We start from the raw sequence: 16154 nt of genomic DNA on the forward strand, positions 1-16154 counted from the left end.
GCAAGAAGTAGGAGTCACATATTGCAATTTATTTTAAATCTGATGGTACTGCCCTCATGTGTTATTCTGGACATTGTTAATGCTGGTCAGTTCAATATACCCCCATCAAACCATAAATGTTTGAAAACTAGACACCCTGTTTGTGGTAGTCATTTTTTGTGTTTTTTCCTTCACACGCACTTTATTTCAGGCATGAATTTACAGTCTCCTTCTATGTGTCACTGTCAAACACTCCAGTACATTGTACTTCAGGTAGGACTTTTCCACTCCTAGTATGTCATTATTTGCTTGGTAGTAATTATCAATTATGATCATAGTGTTTATTTTTCTTTTCTTTCTAAGTATCAAGTTGTAGGGAAAGTCCAGCAAAGGAACATCAGGGCCAAAGGTATTTCCTGAATCTGGACCAAAGTGGCTTTATGATGAGATGTTCCCACCAGGTGTGGGAGCCTTTGTTTCTGCAATTTCTCCAACAGATTCCAGATGCATTTGGGTATATTTTCTGTATTATTGTTGGCACCAAGTACCATATGTAAAGAACCCGTTTGCTTGCTAGTGGTTTATGCAATTCAAGACCCTAATACAATGCTGCTCTCCACTGTTCTACTTTGATATTTTCTAGTTCAGCCTCCCAGTTCAAGACTGTAATGGCATTTTGCAATGCTGCTCTCCACTGTTCTACTTGGAATATTTTCTAGTTCAGCCTTCCATTGTACATGAAAGGCAGCTTGTGTGGTATAGCTAGGTATATATAGGTATATAACTAACAGGAGTGGTTTCTACTTTGTTATGTGATTACAGTCCACACTGGAGGTCCAACCTCCTTCTGAGTAGGTAGAATTGCTTTAAGAACAAAAGTTCCAGAGTATCTATGGGGCCAATTTGATTGCTGCCACTGTATCTATTTTTGTTCTAATGTACGTATACCACAGTTTAAGACATCTATTCATGGTAGGAAGCAAGTGAGAGAATTTTGATCTTCTTGCCGATATCCAAATAATTTGATAGAAGTTGATCGATGACAGGTTTTCCATGGAGACTCATTTGGGGAGGGACGTTTTGTAGAATGTTGACAATGTTTGTGACAATGAAGCCGCCATAAAGTATCTGTTTATATCTGGCATCCTGAGACCAGACAAGGCTTTGGTAGGTAGAGTCTCCTTACCCTAGGCTTCTTGTCACCCCATATGGAGGTTGGTATCTGCTTTTAACAGAAGCTTAAGATTAACCTTGGTATATGAATAAGGAGCGCTCTGAAATCTGAATAGATAAATGAGACAAGGAAACACCATTATTTTAAGAGCAGCAGTCTGTTTCCATGTCTCTGTCTTTACTGATCTCTGACTGCAGTTTAGGGAAATTGCCACTGAGCAGATTTTGGTGATTTTTGTTCAGTTGTAACTTAACGAATGATGCCGGTCAGGGATATCAGCACACTTGGACATCTCCTTTGTTTGATTATGTGTGAGATCTATAAGCCACCTAGTGCTATCGGAAGCTTGCCACCCAGTAGCGAATCTAACTTGATCAGGATCTAGCAGAGACGGGAGAATGATGTTCAGATGGTTGGTCAACAGTCATGTATAAATTTTAGTATCAATATTTAGCAAAGAGATAGGTCCGAAATTTGCAGGAACATGAGGTGTCTTCCCAGGCCTTGGAAGAGTGATAATGAATGTCTCTAGTATCTCCCCTGGGATCCTACTTAAGTCCTTAAAATAATTAAATAGAGGTAGTAAATGTGGTATGAGAATGTGCCTGAAAGTCTTGTAGTAACAATTTGTAAATCTAGGGCAGAATTTTCAACATATTAAAAGTCCAAGTTAAAAAAACTGAATTGCGCACGCCTCAAATGCTCCTATTACTCCCCAACTAATCTGACAAACCCATGCATGGGTGGTATCACTTTACCAGTGTTCAGTGTTGCTGAACACATATTGAGACGTTATTTGGCAGTCATATATACCAGGAGCTAAAGTCATACCTGGATTAAAATGTGTGTGGGAAAAACACACAAAAAAATACCACTGCAAACTTTGACAAAGGCTGGTGGTAAAATGTGTGCAAGGAAAGAATTTAAAAACCCCATTGGACCAATATATTAATAGTGAAGTAGTCTCACATATACCCCCTCTATAATATCTTACAAAATGTAAAGCTAAATATCCAAATATCAGCTCAGACGGTGGCATTTTTCAATAGTCTATACAGGGTAAAAATAAAATTCCCCCAATGGACCAAAATATTAACAGTGCAATAGTATCACATATACCACCCTCTATAATATCTTACAATATGAAAAGATTTTAAGATAAAGTGCCCCAAATATCAGCCCATTGGTTAGAAACTGACAATTTTTAATGTTCTATATGGGGTAAAAAAATTTCCTTTTTTCTAAAAAATGTTCACTGTATTTTATTCCTTTTTTATTGCAAAGATATGATCTGATCAAAATAATGACATCGTATCCCCTTCTTATGCTGAAAAAAAAACCACTGTTTGCTTTCAGTAAATGGGAAAAGAAGAAAATTACAGCTAAACAGGAGCACTGCAGAAATGGTAAAACAGCCTTTGTCACAAAGGGTACAAAAAATAAAACCAGCCATTGTCACGAAGGAGTTAAATAGCCCTAGAGCCAAGAAAAAAAAAATTCCCCCTTCAGATAATTACTGGGGCAGGCTGAAATTGTATTTCTTTACTTAGAGCCTTCTTAACTCTTTCCAGATTGTAAGATATTATAATATAGAGGGTTGTGTGTGTGAGGTATATGCAGTGTAAATATATTGGTGCAATGGTGGATTACAATTATCCCATATAGTCTCCTGATCTCACTGTCTAACCAATGGGCTGATTATTGCTGATATTTAGGTTGCTCCTGATCAAAGGTTAAGGGGTGCGCGATTAGGATGGCTGTGCTGGTCGACCCAGACGCCTGCAGAGTGCAGACAGAAGCAGCAAATCAGCAAAGCCCCAGCGATCACGACAATTTTGGTGTCACGGAACCAATGTGTGAGAACTCTGCCTAATTCAGTCATAATTGTATTTTTAGATCTTTATTTAATATACCTTGTGCTAATCTGAAACCAAGTGTCTGGTGGCTTGACTACTTATTTGAAACTGTCTGATAACTCGACTTCAGACTGGCGTCGAAGGGGTTAAATTCGCCGTCACTGTCCTTTCCTTCTTGAGCCTGTCCCAACGCTGCTTCTCCACATCGGTGCTCACGTCATGGAAAAATGCCATGACGATTAGTAAAAACTCAACATTGATCTTTCTGGGCCCTGCAGGTATCAGTTGAATTATATTCATTCATTTTTCCTGCAAAGTAGTGGCTTCCTGCAGCTCCAGTACCATGTGACCACTACAGCGGTCACATGACTAACTGATGTCAGGCGACAGAACCTAGCGTGTACGTAGGTAAAAAGGTTTTCCTTATTGGACAATTTCCTGGTACCTGGTAGCTCAAACGCAAGATTTTTTTTTTATTGAGACTAAGAGACAAGAATTAACAATCCCAGAAAATACATAAACATGGATAAACTGAAGAAAGTCTTAAGTGGACAGGATAATGAGGAGAGAAATGACTTCGAACAGGTACTGAAAAACATTGTCTCAGAGTTCCTTTGTTGCATAAAAAGTGGGATGGAATGTTAAGCATACAGGTTTTAAAATGTTATATGAAAATTAGGAAGCTAATGTTAATGTTATATGGCGGTTATAACATATTTACGTTGTCTTTATTCAGCATTAACGCCTCTGACGTTTACTTTACTCGCGCAAGTGAGTTTAGACACGCCTACTAAATACACGGTGGGTAGAGAGAGAATTCCTATTTAAAACACCTGCCAAAAGGTAATTTGAACCCTTAAAGAAGCTCGTGTTGGCGAGCCACGTATCTGGGTTTCTGTAATCTGAGCACGTATTTACCTGTTTGTAAATTCTGCCTTGGCATATGCGGAAATGTATTTTTAAAACGCCCGATGTTTAGGTTTAATAGGAAGGCATGTAAACTCCCGTGTATACCTGTCAATTTAAAAACTATATGTAATAGCATCCATATTCATTATCTGGAAGATCCAAATAACAAATGTAGCATTTTTGAATTCATATAAAGGGAGGTATTTTAGTGACCTTGTCTTTTTAATTGAAGCTCCAGATAGTGATGAATACTTAGATGTAGCAATCATTGTTAAGACATGAGAGATACCATGTATACAGGGAGCTACATAACATACTTGATTTATGATGTGGTTCGTTAAGGGTGGCCTTGGACCAGATTTGTTTATTTTAAAGGGAATCAATAAAAACTTTTAATAGCACTCACCTATGAACAAAAAAACCCGGTATGCTATTGAAGCACAGGCAGCCAATGCTATTTGCCAACGCTGGGTCATCTACCTCTTTTCATGCAGCTGCTTCTCCAATGCCATCTTTTAAAGTGTGTGGCAAGAAATAGAACTGTGCACCGTTTGGAGTTTTGCTTAGGATATGCCGCTACCTGATGTAGAATCCAAGTGCAAAAAGTTGCAAAAGTTTAAAAAAAGATTTCATTGGAGATTAAAATGCACATATGATCTCTTATGCATCACCCTTTACAGTAATATTTATTTATTAAAAAATCTATGTTTGGGTTGGTGGGCAGTACTTTTTTTTTTTTTTTTTTTTTTTTTTTTTTACAATTTTACTAAAACAGTTTTCATTGTGCTGTCCAAAAGAAGTGCCTTAGAAGTCTCTTTCTGTTTTATAAGAAGATTTATGGGAACTTGTGATCACTGATTTTACTATGGAAAGCCCTGCTTTTATTGGCCTGATGGCTCATCAGCGAAATCTGCAGGATCTGTATAGACCATTAGAAGCTCTTTACTATCCTGACTGTTGCTTCCTTTTAACCCCTTAATGACTTTCTTACTTGTAGTACATTTTGGGACAATGGCTCTTAACATTTTTCAGTGTTGCTGTAATTTTCTTCTCACTTTGTTCACCCACACTTTTTGTCAGGACAAACAGGGCTTTCCTTAGATACCATTATTTTTATATCTAATTTACTATAAAAAAAATTAAATATGGAGATTTTTTTGTTAAGACTTTCACACTTTTTTTTTAAAAAAAAGAAAACATCTTTTACTCATCTGCAAAAACAAATGAAAAAACCTGCAAAATAGATTCTACTATTTGTCCTGAGAAATATCCACTGCTTTTATATATATAATTTTTTTTTTTTGCTTTTTTTTCCCTGCACGTTATGGGGCAGTAGCGTGTTGCTATTTCCCCAAAGCTGGTCATTCTGTCCCATGTACTATTTCAGTTATCTTTGAAGCCGGCCAATGCAATTTACCCCATCAAACCATATATTTTTTAAAACTAGACACCTCAAGTTATTTCAAATGCTGGTATTTTAACCCTTTCAATGCACGAATCCTACCATCAGCCTTTGTCAAACTTTATGGTAGTAAAAAAAATGTTTATTTTTTTTCCACACACACACGTTGTACTCCAGGTACATATTTACCGCTCCTGGTATATGTCCCTATCAAACACCTAGGGCTGCAACAACGAATCGATAAAATCGATAATAATCGATTATGAAAATCGTTGTCAACGATTTTCATAATCGATTAGTTGAATTGATTTTTATCGATTTATAAAATTATGTTTTTCAGAGCAAACGCTCTGAAAAACTCCCGTCCTTCTATAATCCGATCTCAAATAGAGATCGGATTATAACAGTAGAAACCAGACCCCCCGCAAAGCTGCAGGAGACCTGGATCCTCTCTGCCACCCGGTGAGGGTCTGTGCAAAACGCGCAGACATCCTCCGCATTCTCCCCTCCACTTCCGCCGGGGTTTCTATCACTGAACCCGGCGTCACGTGACCTTCCCGGTGCGGCTTCCATCATGGAAGCCCCAACGGAAGCGGAGGGGAGAAGCGGCTGTCTGTGCGCATTGCACAGACTCCTGCCGGAGAGGATCCAGGTCCCGTGCAGCGCCTGCAGGGGATTTGGATTTTAGTGCGCGATGTGCGCAACCTCGATACTTCATCTCGCTGCCACTTCCACCTGCCCCACCAGGGGTTAATATATCAACAGAAGAAAAACAGGACAAGTAAGCAGCACTGGGTAAGTATTATCTTTATTTTTATGCTCATTTGCCCTGTGTTTCTTCTGTTGATATATTAACCCCTGGTGGGGCAGGTAGAATTTTTGCGGAATCTATTAATTATGTGCATTTGTGGTTTTTTTTTTGATGTCTATAATATTTGATTTATTTTCCATATATTTATATTGTATTGTGTATTTTTTTTTGTCTATATTTAATAAATATAAAAAATTTTTAGTGATAGATTTTTTAGGGGGCATAAGACATATCAGGGGGGACAGTGGCATAAAGGGGCTATAAGGCATATCAGGAGGGACAGTGGCATAAAAGGGCTATAAGGCATATCAGGGGGGACAGTGGCATGAAGGCGCTATAAGGCATATCAGGGGGCACAGTGGCATCTCAGTGGCATATAGGGGTGAAAGGTATATCGAGGCATGGTGGCATATCAAAGGTTAAAAGGCTTATAGGGGGCTATAAGGCATATCAGGAGGGCACTGTGGCATATCGGGGCACTGTGGCATATATAGGGCTATAAGGCATATCAGGGGGCACAGTGGCATATCAGTGGCATATAGGGGGCTATAAGGCATATCAGGAGTGGTATAAGGCATATCAGGAGGGGTGTAAGGCATATCAGGGGACAGCGTGGCATATAGGAGGTATCCCCTTATACCTCCTATATGCCACTCTGTCCCCTGATATGCCTTATACCCCTCCTGATATGCCTAATAGCCCCCTATATACCACAGTGGCATCTCTGACATATAGGAGGGTATAAGGCATATGCATATATATATATATATATATATATATATATATATATATATATATATATATATATATATATATATATATATATATATATATATTAGGGCTGCAACTAACGATTATTTTAATAATCGATTAATCGGCCGATTATTTTTTCGATTAATCGATTAATCGGATAAAAAAAAACAATATGCAAATTTTTCGTTTATTTAAAAGAATTTAATGAACTGGATGTTAAAAAACAACTTAAAATTTACATTAACATTCTTATTTTGTTATGATGTAATAAAAAACAATATTTTCAAAGTACAAGAACCCAAACACAATATTTATGAAACAAAATAACCCCAAACATTCTGAAAAGAGGTGGACTATTACTGTTCAAGAAACTTTGCCCCAGCACTTTGCACTTTGCACCCAGCACTTTGCACCCAGCACTTTGCACCCAGCACTTTGCACCCAGCACTTTGCACCCAGCCCTGGCACTTTGCACCCAGCACTTTGCACCCAGCACTTTGCCCCAGCCCTGGCACTTTGCATCCAGCACTTTGCACCCAGCATTCAGCACTTTGCACCAGCACTTTGCACTTTGCACCCAGCCCTGGCACTTTGCACCCAGCACTTTGCACCCAGCCCTGGCACTTTGCACCCAGCACTGGCACTTTGCACCCAGCACTTTGCACTGTGCCCCTGCACCCAGTCTCTAACTCTGCCCTGCACCCAGCCCTGCCCCCACATTCTGCCCTGCCCCCACACTCACACTCTGCCCTGCACCCACTCTGCCCTGCACCCACACTCACACCCTGCCCTGCATCCCCACCCCCACTCTGCCCTGCACCCAGTCTCCCACTCTGCTCTGCACCCACACTCACACCCTGCATCCCCACCCCCACTCTGCCCTGCACCCCCCACCCCCACTCTGCCCTGCACCCCCACCCCCACTCTGCCCTGCACCCCCACCCCCACTCTGCCCTGCACCCACACTCACGAACCGCTCTGTGCGAATGGAGCCACTCGCACAGAGCGAACCGCTCTGTGCGAATGGAGCCACTCGCACAGAGCGAACCGCTCTGTGCGAATGGAGCCACTCGCACAGAGCGAACCGCTCTGTGCGAATGGAGCCACTCGCACAGAGCGAACCGCTCTGTGCGAATGGAGCCACTCGCACAGAGCGAACCGCTCTGTGCGAATGGAGCCACTCGCACAGAGCGAACCGCTCTGTGCGAGTGGAGCCACTCGCACAGAGCGAACCGCTCTGTGCGAGTGGCTCCATTCGCACAGAGCGATTCGCTCTGTGCGAGTGGCTCTGTGCGATCCGTGCACATAGACATGAAGAATACTTACCTCCGGAACGCGTCACATCCGTCACGTAGCTAGAAGGCGGAGACTGCAGAACGTGTAGCAGAAGCGGGGAACGCTCGCGGAGGTAAGTAAAAGGAGCCGAGTGCTCCAACAACGAATTGATCACTCGATTAATCGATAACGGAAATCGTTATCGATGATTTCCGTTATCGATTATCGATTTTATCGATTCGTTGTTTCAGCTCTAATATATATATATATATATATATATATATATATATATATATATATATATATATATATATATATATATATATATATATATATATATATATATATATATATATATATATATATATAGGGGCAGAGTAGCATATAGGGGTATAAGGCATTTCTGGGACAGAGAGGCAAGCTGGGGGTGAGATGTGCATAACTGGGCAAAATAGTTTACATGAATATTTACTAGTAAAGCTTTTTTTGGGTTCTTGTTAAAATATAGCTTTAATTATTATGTCAGTAAAATAAGAAGGCGAATCGTGAAATGCCATTGTAAGTTTTTATTTTAAATAAACGAAAAATTTGCATATTGTTTTTTTTTTACCCGATTAATTGATTAATCGGCCAACTAATTGATTATGAAAATAATAGTTAGTTGCAGCCCTACAAACACCCCAATATGTGTTCAGCAACATCTCCTGAGAACAGCGATACCCCACATGGGATTGTTGGATTATTTGGGTGGTAAAAGACCACCTTTGTAAGGTGTGTATTTTTTGCCATTTAGACATCTGGTCAGTCTGTGTCCACGTCCGTTGTTTGGGACATCTTTGAAGCCGGTGAATTCAATTTACCCCATCAAATCATACATTTTTATAAACTAGGCACCATATGGGCGTTTATAATGCCAACATTTTAACTCTTTCCCTGCAGGAATTTTTGTGAAGATATAGCATGAATTGTAGGACTTGCTCATAAAACACTTATATGCACTTTTTTTTTTCTTTTTTTGGTGCAGTGGGGAAGTATACCATATATTTATTTTTTACCTAATCACACTGATTTGTGAGCTGGGCTCCATTGACTTTGCATGGTTGAATGGTCTGGAAAGACCCTCTGTGAACTTTCTGTTGTTGACGCCATCTTGTGAGTTGCGGCAGTCATTTACATAATGACGCTTGTGGTTGCTCTTTGGAGCAATCACAAGGCGATCAGTGTAGGGGGGGGGTCAAATATCGAGGCATGTCAGCGACACAGTTTATGCTTAGGAAGCGATTGCGGTGGTGGCCATTTTTCTTGTGGGGAGGGCTCTCATCCACGGTCAGCCTCACTTGTGAGGCTTCAGTGGATGCTGCAAAGCTGCCTATCGCGGCTATGCACCTGTTTAACAGCAGCCTGTACATGTACGGGCTTTGTCATTAAGGGGTTAAACACTGTCTCAGTTTGTAGCCTTACCTTCCACACATTAGTAGGGTGATCTCCCCTCTTGAACCAGAATATAACATCCCGACAGAACGTTCTGTAAAGATGCAAGACGTACAATTGCCTTGAGAAGGTGATATAGGTATGAAGTTCCTATACCTCTACATCCCCAATTGTTAAGTAACTGAAAAACCTCACCACGCTTTGCAGCTAACCAAAGTTTGCTATTGAGAGGTCTACTTCAAACTAAGAAAACAATTCTGGATAGCAGCGCATTGAGCTCCTCACAGTTCTTCTCCATACGCACATACAAGTGCAAGTAAACATTTTAACGGCTTATTTTATTTTTTGGACCCTTTGTGACAATGGCTGTTGAAATTTCTGCGGTGCTCATGGTTAGCTGTAGTTTTCTTTCCCGTTTACCGAACCCACGCAAGATTTATATTTTTTTCATGACATTATGTAATGAAATGACAGATGTCATTGTTCACTATAAAAAAAAAGTATAAAATATGATGTAAAATTGAGGAAAAAAAAGGACTCTGACTTTTACTTCTCTATAAAAAATGAATGAAAAAACCTGCTAAATAGATTCTACTATTTGTTCTGAGGCTAGAAATACCCAATGTTTTTATGGCTTTTTTTTTTGCATGTTATGGGGCAATAAGTACAATAAGCATTTTCAAAACCATTTTTCCCAATTTGGTATTTCTGGCCCATGTGCTATTTCTGTATCTTTGAAGCTGGCCATTGTAATTTACCCCATCAAACTATATTTTTGAAGACTAGACACTGTCATGATTAACTCATATAATGTAGTGGATGCATGGAAGGGTAACCCAGCAGAGGTGGTTAGTTTCTTTGTTTAAGCACTCAATGAGTTAATCTGAGGTTGACTTAATGTGTTTCTTTGTGAATGCCCTCTGTATCTGTTCTGGCTAGAGGTGTCATCTTCCCAAAGGACCCCTGTGGTGATTCATGGCCTAACAGATAAGGATCCTTAGTTATAGGAATTCCATTCCTATCTTAAGTGGGGGGGTTTCCATCACCTTTACCCCACCATAACTTATTGGCACATCAAAGATGGGACCCGATTCTTGGGGATGGTGTCATATAATCAGTCATGTGGTCAGAGGGGCGTTTGCTTGCAAAAGTCTGATTTAGGGACAATGCAGCGACCTCAAAGCAGAACTCCATGATATACTCTGATCGGAACAACATCATAAGAACCATCTGGACTTAAGGAGTTCCCACAGGCCTACTTATTGGAGAAACTCGTGAGTGAGGGTCCTGTGTTTAAGTCCTATTGCTTTTAAGAACTGTTTGCTGTTTTACTTTTATTTTGTATGTCTTGTTGTTTGTAATTCTGGCACTGTGTAATCTTTGTCTTTTTGTTATTAAAATATTCAAAATCTAAGTCTGTCTTTGGGCTCTAGTATCGATATCCACAAACCCGAAGAGAGGATAACACGTTACCGTATTGTTATTAAGTTTTACAGGATATATATGTATGTTGTTTGCCCGGGGTGGGTTGATATATATATATATATATATATATATAGATAAAGGTTCTAATTCGGATTTCTCACAAATCCGGTATCAAAATCGTGAGTGGTGGCAGACTACCTGGGGGGATACAGGCAGGATTTGGGGGTTAATTTGGTGTAACTTATGCCCTGTTAAGGGGTCTAGTTAGTAAATCCAGAGGCCTGGTGCTATTAATCCCTTCATGCCCACGCCCTCCACACAGTCACGGCTTGGCAAGTAGTCCTGACCGTGACAGACACCCCGGGGTATTTCAAATGCTAGTAGTTTAACTATTTCCAAGCAATAATTCTACAACCTGTCTTTGTCAAACTTTGTGGCAGTAATTGTTTTTGTATTTGTTGTTTTATTTCCCCCCCCCCCGCCCACGCATTTTAATTCAGGTATGAATTTACAGATCCTGGTATATGTCACTGTCATACAATATGTGTTCAGCAGCAACATCTTCCAAGTACAGTGAGACCACTCATGCATGGGTTTGCATGTCTGTTTGGGGGCAAAAGGGCCACATTTGCAATGTTGGACATTGACATTTGGTGATCCACTGCCCATGCCCTATTTGGTACATCTTTGAGCCTGGCCAATTCAGTGTGCTCTATAAAACCATATATTTTTTAAAACTAGCGTTTTTAAAATAATTGTTCAAGTTTCAAGAAGATATGAAATGGGAAGAGCTTCCAAAGGTAGAGGTGCAAGTTGCACAGTTATCTAAGAAAACCACGCTATACAGGGAAAAAAAAAGGTGAGATAGCGGGACTCAGAGACGCTATGGATAAGAGAGCCGAAACAGCTGTTAGGAGAATGTTTCAGGCAGCTGCGTTTCAGTATAAAGCAGCTTCAGCGGGAGCAGCTGTTATCAAGGCACAGGCCCTGTAGCTACAGAAAATGGAAGATTACTTTATGGAGGATGCCGATAAAGAAATTGTAAATCTTTTAAAAAATTTAAGATTATCTAATGAATATTTAGCAGACACCATGAAAGAGGTCGTGAAGCTTTCCACCCATTCCATGGGGCTGTCATCAGTGGCCCATAAAATCTTGGAAGGCGGATACAGCCTCTAAAGCAGCCTTATGTGACCTGCCGTTTGAACAAGGAAGACTTTTTTTGGTTCGCCATTGGAAGAACTTATTAAACAAATGTCGGAATCCAAGAGAGCAGGGGTGGTCTGCAACACTTTCAGGCAGCATGGTTTCAGTCTACAGAAAACACATGGATAACGGAGTGGTCTAGACAAATAGTTTCTGTAGGCTACAAGATCAGGTTTTTCAAGGTTCCTCGCGACCACTTCCTGTGTTCCTCTTATCTTACAAAAAGAAAGAACAAAGTTTTGTCGGCAGCAGTGTTGAGATTGTTAGTGAATTTTTCCCGTGCCCAAACCAGATGGCACATTCCGTCCGGCTCTCGACTTAAAGGCCGTCAATCGTATTTCTTATCAACATTTCAGAATGGAAGTCATTATATCAGTTTCCCACATCACCCGAGAAGGAGATTTCATGGTCACTATAGACCTAAAAGACGTCCCTATGGCAGTAAGTTCCAGGAAGTTCCTGAGATTTGCTATAAGAACAAAGAACGGCCTGAAGCATTTTCATCACAAAGCTCTTCTTTTCGGTTCGGCTACCGCTCCACGAGTCTTCACAAAGTTTCTCTGTCCCCTGGCGGCGCAGTTGACTTTGCGGTTTAGCCGTCATCCCATATCTCGGCGACTGGTTTCTCAAGGCATCCTCTCCAAGTCAACTCAATCACCAACTGAAGACTTCAGTAGCCTTATTAGAACAGCACGGATGGATCATAAACATAGAAAAATCTAATCTTACTCCATCCAGGAGAATCGATTTCCTAGGTCGCATCGTGGACTCTGTATCCCTCTTTTTGCACCTTCCTTCTTAGAAGATCACACCGTCTGCAACGATATCAGATTTGTATCATAGAAAAGCAAGAGTCTCCTGGGTCTATTAACTTCTACCATCCCAGCAGTAAGATGGTCTCGAGCAAGGATGAGGCCACTTCAGTGGCAGATCCTTTCCAGATGGTCCAGGTCTCAAGAGGAGTTAGAGTCTAAGATCCAGGTGTCAAGAGTGGTTCTCCAACAGCTCAATTGGTGGCTTTGTTTTCAGCCAGCAGACTGGTCCATTGTCACACCCGACGCGTCAAAGGTGGGGTGCTCACCTTTGGTTCCACAGAGATCAAAGCAGAGAGTCATCCAATTTCAGGGAACTGAATGCAGTTTTCTAGCCCTTAAGGCATTCAAATCCTGGATTATGTTCCACCACGTACAAAGTTATTAGTAAATATTAATTCATATGTTAACTAAAAAAATATGTTTTCATATTTAATAAAAACGATGAGAAAAAAGCCTTGTTTATATTTTCTTGTATTTACCAAACTGCCCCCAGTTATGCACATCTGACCCCCAGCTTGCCACTCTGCCCCCATATATGCCTTATACCTCCTATTTGCCAGAGATTCCACTGTGCCCCCTGATATGCCACTGTGCCCCCGATATGCCTTATACTCCCTATATGCCAGTGATATGCAACTGAGCGCCCTGATATACCTTTTACCCCAGATATGTCTTATGCCCCCCTGATATGCCTAATATTGATATGCCTTATACCCCCTATTTGCCACTGTGCCGCCTGATATGCCACTCCACCCCCATAAATGCCCTGCACCACCCTGAAATTCATTATACTCCCTGATTCACCACTCTGCCTCCCCCAGATATGCCACTCTGAAATTCATTATACCCTCTATACACCACTCTGCTACCCTGAAATTCATTATACCCCCTTACACCACTATAACTCACCCATATACCACTCTGCCTCCTCTCCCCTCCCATACGCCACTCTGCCTCCCCCCTACACCACTTTGCCTCCTCCCCCTCCCACACACCACTCTGCCTCCTGTCAGCAACGGAGGTTCACAAGACACCAGGGAGCCGGGTAGAGAGGCAGAGTGGTGTATGGGAGGGGGAGGAGCCAAAGTGGTGTATAGGAGGGTGGCTCTCTCCCGACTCCCTGGTGTTTTGTGAACCTCTGTTGCTGACAGGCACTTTCACTGCAGCTTCATAAAAGCCTCAGCGTAAGTGAAGGGCAGTAACGGAGGCTGTCTGTGCGCATCGCGCAGACCCCCACCAGCTGACAGAGAGGATGATCCTCTGCAGGAGACCTCGATTCTCTGCCAGCCGGTGGGGGGGGATCTGGATTCTAGCGTTATAATCCGATCTCTGTTTGAGATCGGATTATATAAGGAGCAAATGCTCGGAAAAAAAACTTTATAATCGATTCGACTAATGATAATGAAAATCGTTGTCAATTTTCATTATCGATTATATCGATTAGTTGTTTCCGCCCTAAAAAAAAAAAAAACTCCTCTCCCTAAAAACTGCATTTTTGGTCGCCGTCCCTTCAGCTAGAAGAGCGGGTGAAATTCAGGCTCTCATCATCCAGTGAGTTCATTCTCTTTCATCAGGATAAAGCAGTTCTGCATCTCAGACTATCTTTCCTCCCTAAAGTCTTGTTGTGGACTAACGTTAACCAGCCTAAAGTGTTACCCACCTTTTTTTCCTAATCATCCTTCTCCAGATGTTAAAAGAGCTCTTCCTGTCTATTTACAACGTACTGCAACACGTTAGGACAAGATTCAGGGAGAGTGGATAGTGTGTGAGAGTGATGGGTGTTATGCTGAATGTTTGTGAATGAGGGTTTCAGATAGCATGGATATGTAAGTGTTGGGTGATAGCATGGCATAGGGAGGCTGTAATCACATTCCTTTCATGCCCAGATTCCAGCATATACCGGCTGCCTAGGCATGATAGGAGTGTGATTGCTGTTATCAATTTTTTTTTTTGGTCCAACTTTGGTGTGTTAACAACACTTTTATTGGACAGAATAATTATATATACCGTATTGGCTCGAATATAGGCCGCACTTTTTCCCCCCACAGTCTTTAAAGTGGGGGTGCGGCCTATATTCGGGGTCTAGGGCCCGACGCCCGGGACATGCAGTCCCGGGCGCCGGGCAGGCAGCGCGGTTAGGATACAGATCTCCCGCAGCGGTGCAGGGGACCTGCATTCTACTCCCCGATACGCTCAGACAGCCTCCCCTGCCAGCACTTCCCACGGGGGGGGGGCTGGGGTGCCGGCACGGGAGGTTGTCTAAGCGCATCGTGCGGACCGTCCACACGATGCGTTTTACCTCTGCCCACCCCCGACTTACCGGAGCAGAATCCCGGGTGTCTTGCGGGGCCAGCGAGGGACATCTACGCAATACGCGTATACAACTTCCGGTGCCGGTAGCATATCTCGGGGAGGGAGGACAGTGGCTGCATATCTCGGGGGGGGGGGGGACAGCACCAAACTTTTAGGGTGCGGCCTATATACGGGGGCGGCCTATATCCGAGCCAATACGGTATATATATATATATAATTGCAAACAGCAATCACACTCCTATCATGCTAAGTCAGCCAGCACATGCTAGAACCTGGGCATGATAGGATTGTGATTGCTGTTATCTATATATATATATATATATATATATATATATATATATATATATATATATATATATATATTTGTTGTTGGTTTTTTTTTTAGTCTAATTTTGGTGAGTTACTTTTAATAAAGTATTTTAAAGTTTTTTGGGGTTTTTTTTTGGCCAAGTGAATGCTGAATTTTCAGTTTAGGTCCAGAATTTTCATTTCGGTGCATCCCTACTATATACTAAGCCAGTCACTGACGTGGTAGGCCTACACCACATCAATGTTTGGCTTAGTATATAGTGATAGGGGTTGTAGTGCAGTATTGTCAGTGTCTGGCTCAATGTATAGTGATAGGCACGCATTGACGTCAATGTGTGCCTCAGTATATAATAGTTATGCTGTACCCCTGTCAATGTTTGCCTAACCATAGAAACTATGAAGTTTTAAAGTGTGTGTGTGTGTGGGGGTGCCACATACAGTATATGCCACAGGTGCCAAATACTCTCGGTACGCCCCTGCATCATGCGGCAGTCAG

At 41.6% G+C, this 16154-nt stretch overlaps 1 protein-coding gene across 6 annotated transcripts in view; it reads left to right on the plus strand.

The window, feature by feature from the left end:
• The first annotated feature begins 3394 nt into the window (after positions 1–3394).
• Positions 3395–16154, plus strand: part of LOC128472411 (vesicle transport protein SFT2B-like) — a 165938-nt gene continuing 153178 nt past the window's right edge. Inside the window, exon 1 of one of the 6 annotated variants that reach the window (XM_053454250.1) lies at positions 3395–3594. In XM_053454250.1, the coding sequence (XP_053310225.1) occupies positions 3532–3594 (63 nt within the window). In that variant the 5' untranslated portion in view covers positions 3395–3531. The remainder of the gene's footprint in view (positions 3595–16154) is intronic. The other 5 variants (XM_053454249.1, XM_053454247.1, XM_053454248.1 and 2 more) reach the window with 5 other exon arrangements.

This window comes from Spea bombifrons, chromosome 2 (genome assembly GCF_027358695.1).
Source record: "Spea bombifrons isolate aSpeBom1 chromosome 2, aSpeBom1.2.pri, whole genome shotgun sequence".
Classification (NCBI taxonomy): Eukaryota; Metazoa; Chordata; class Amphibia; order Anura; family Pelobatidae; genus Spea; species Spea bombifrons.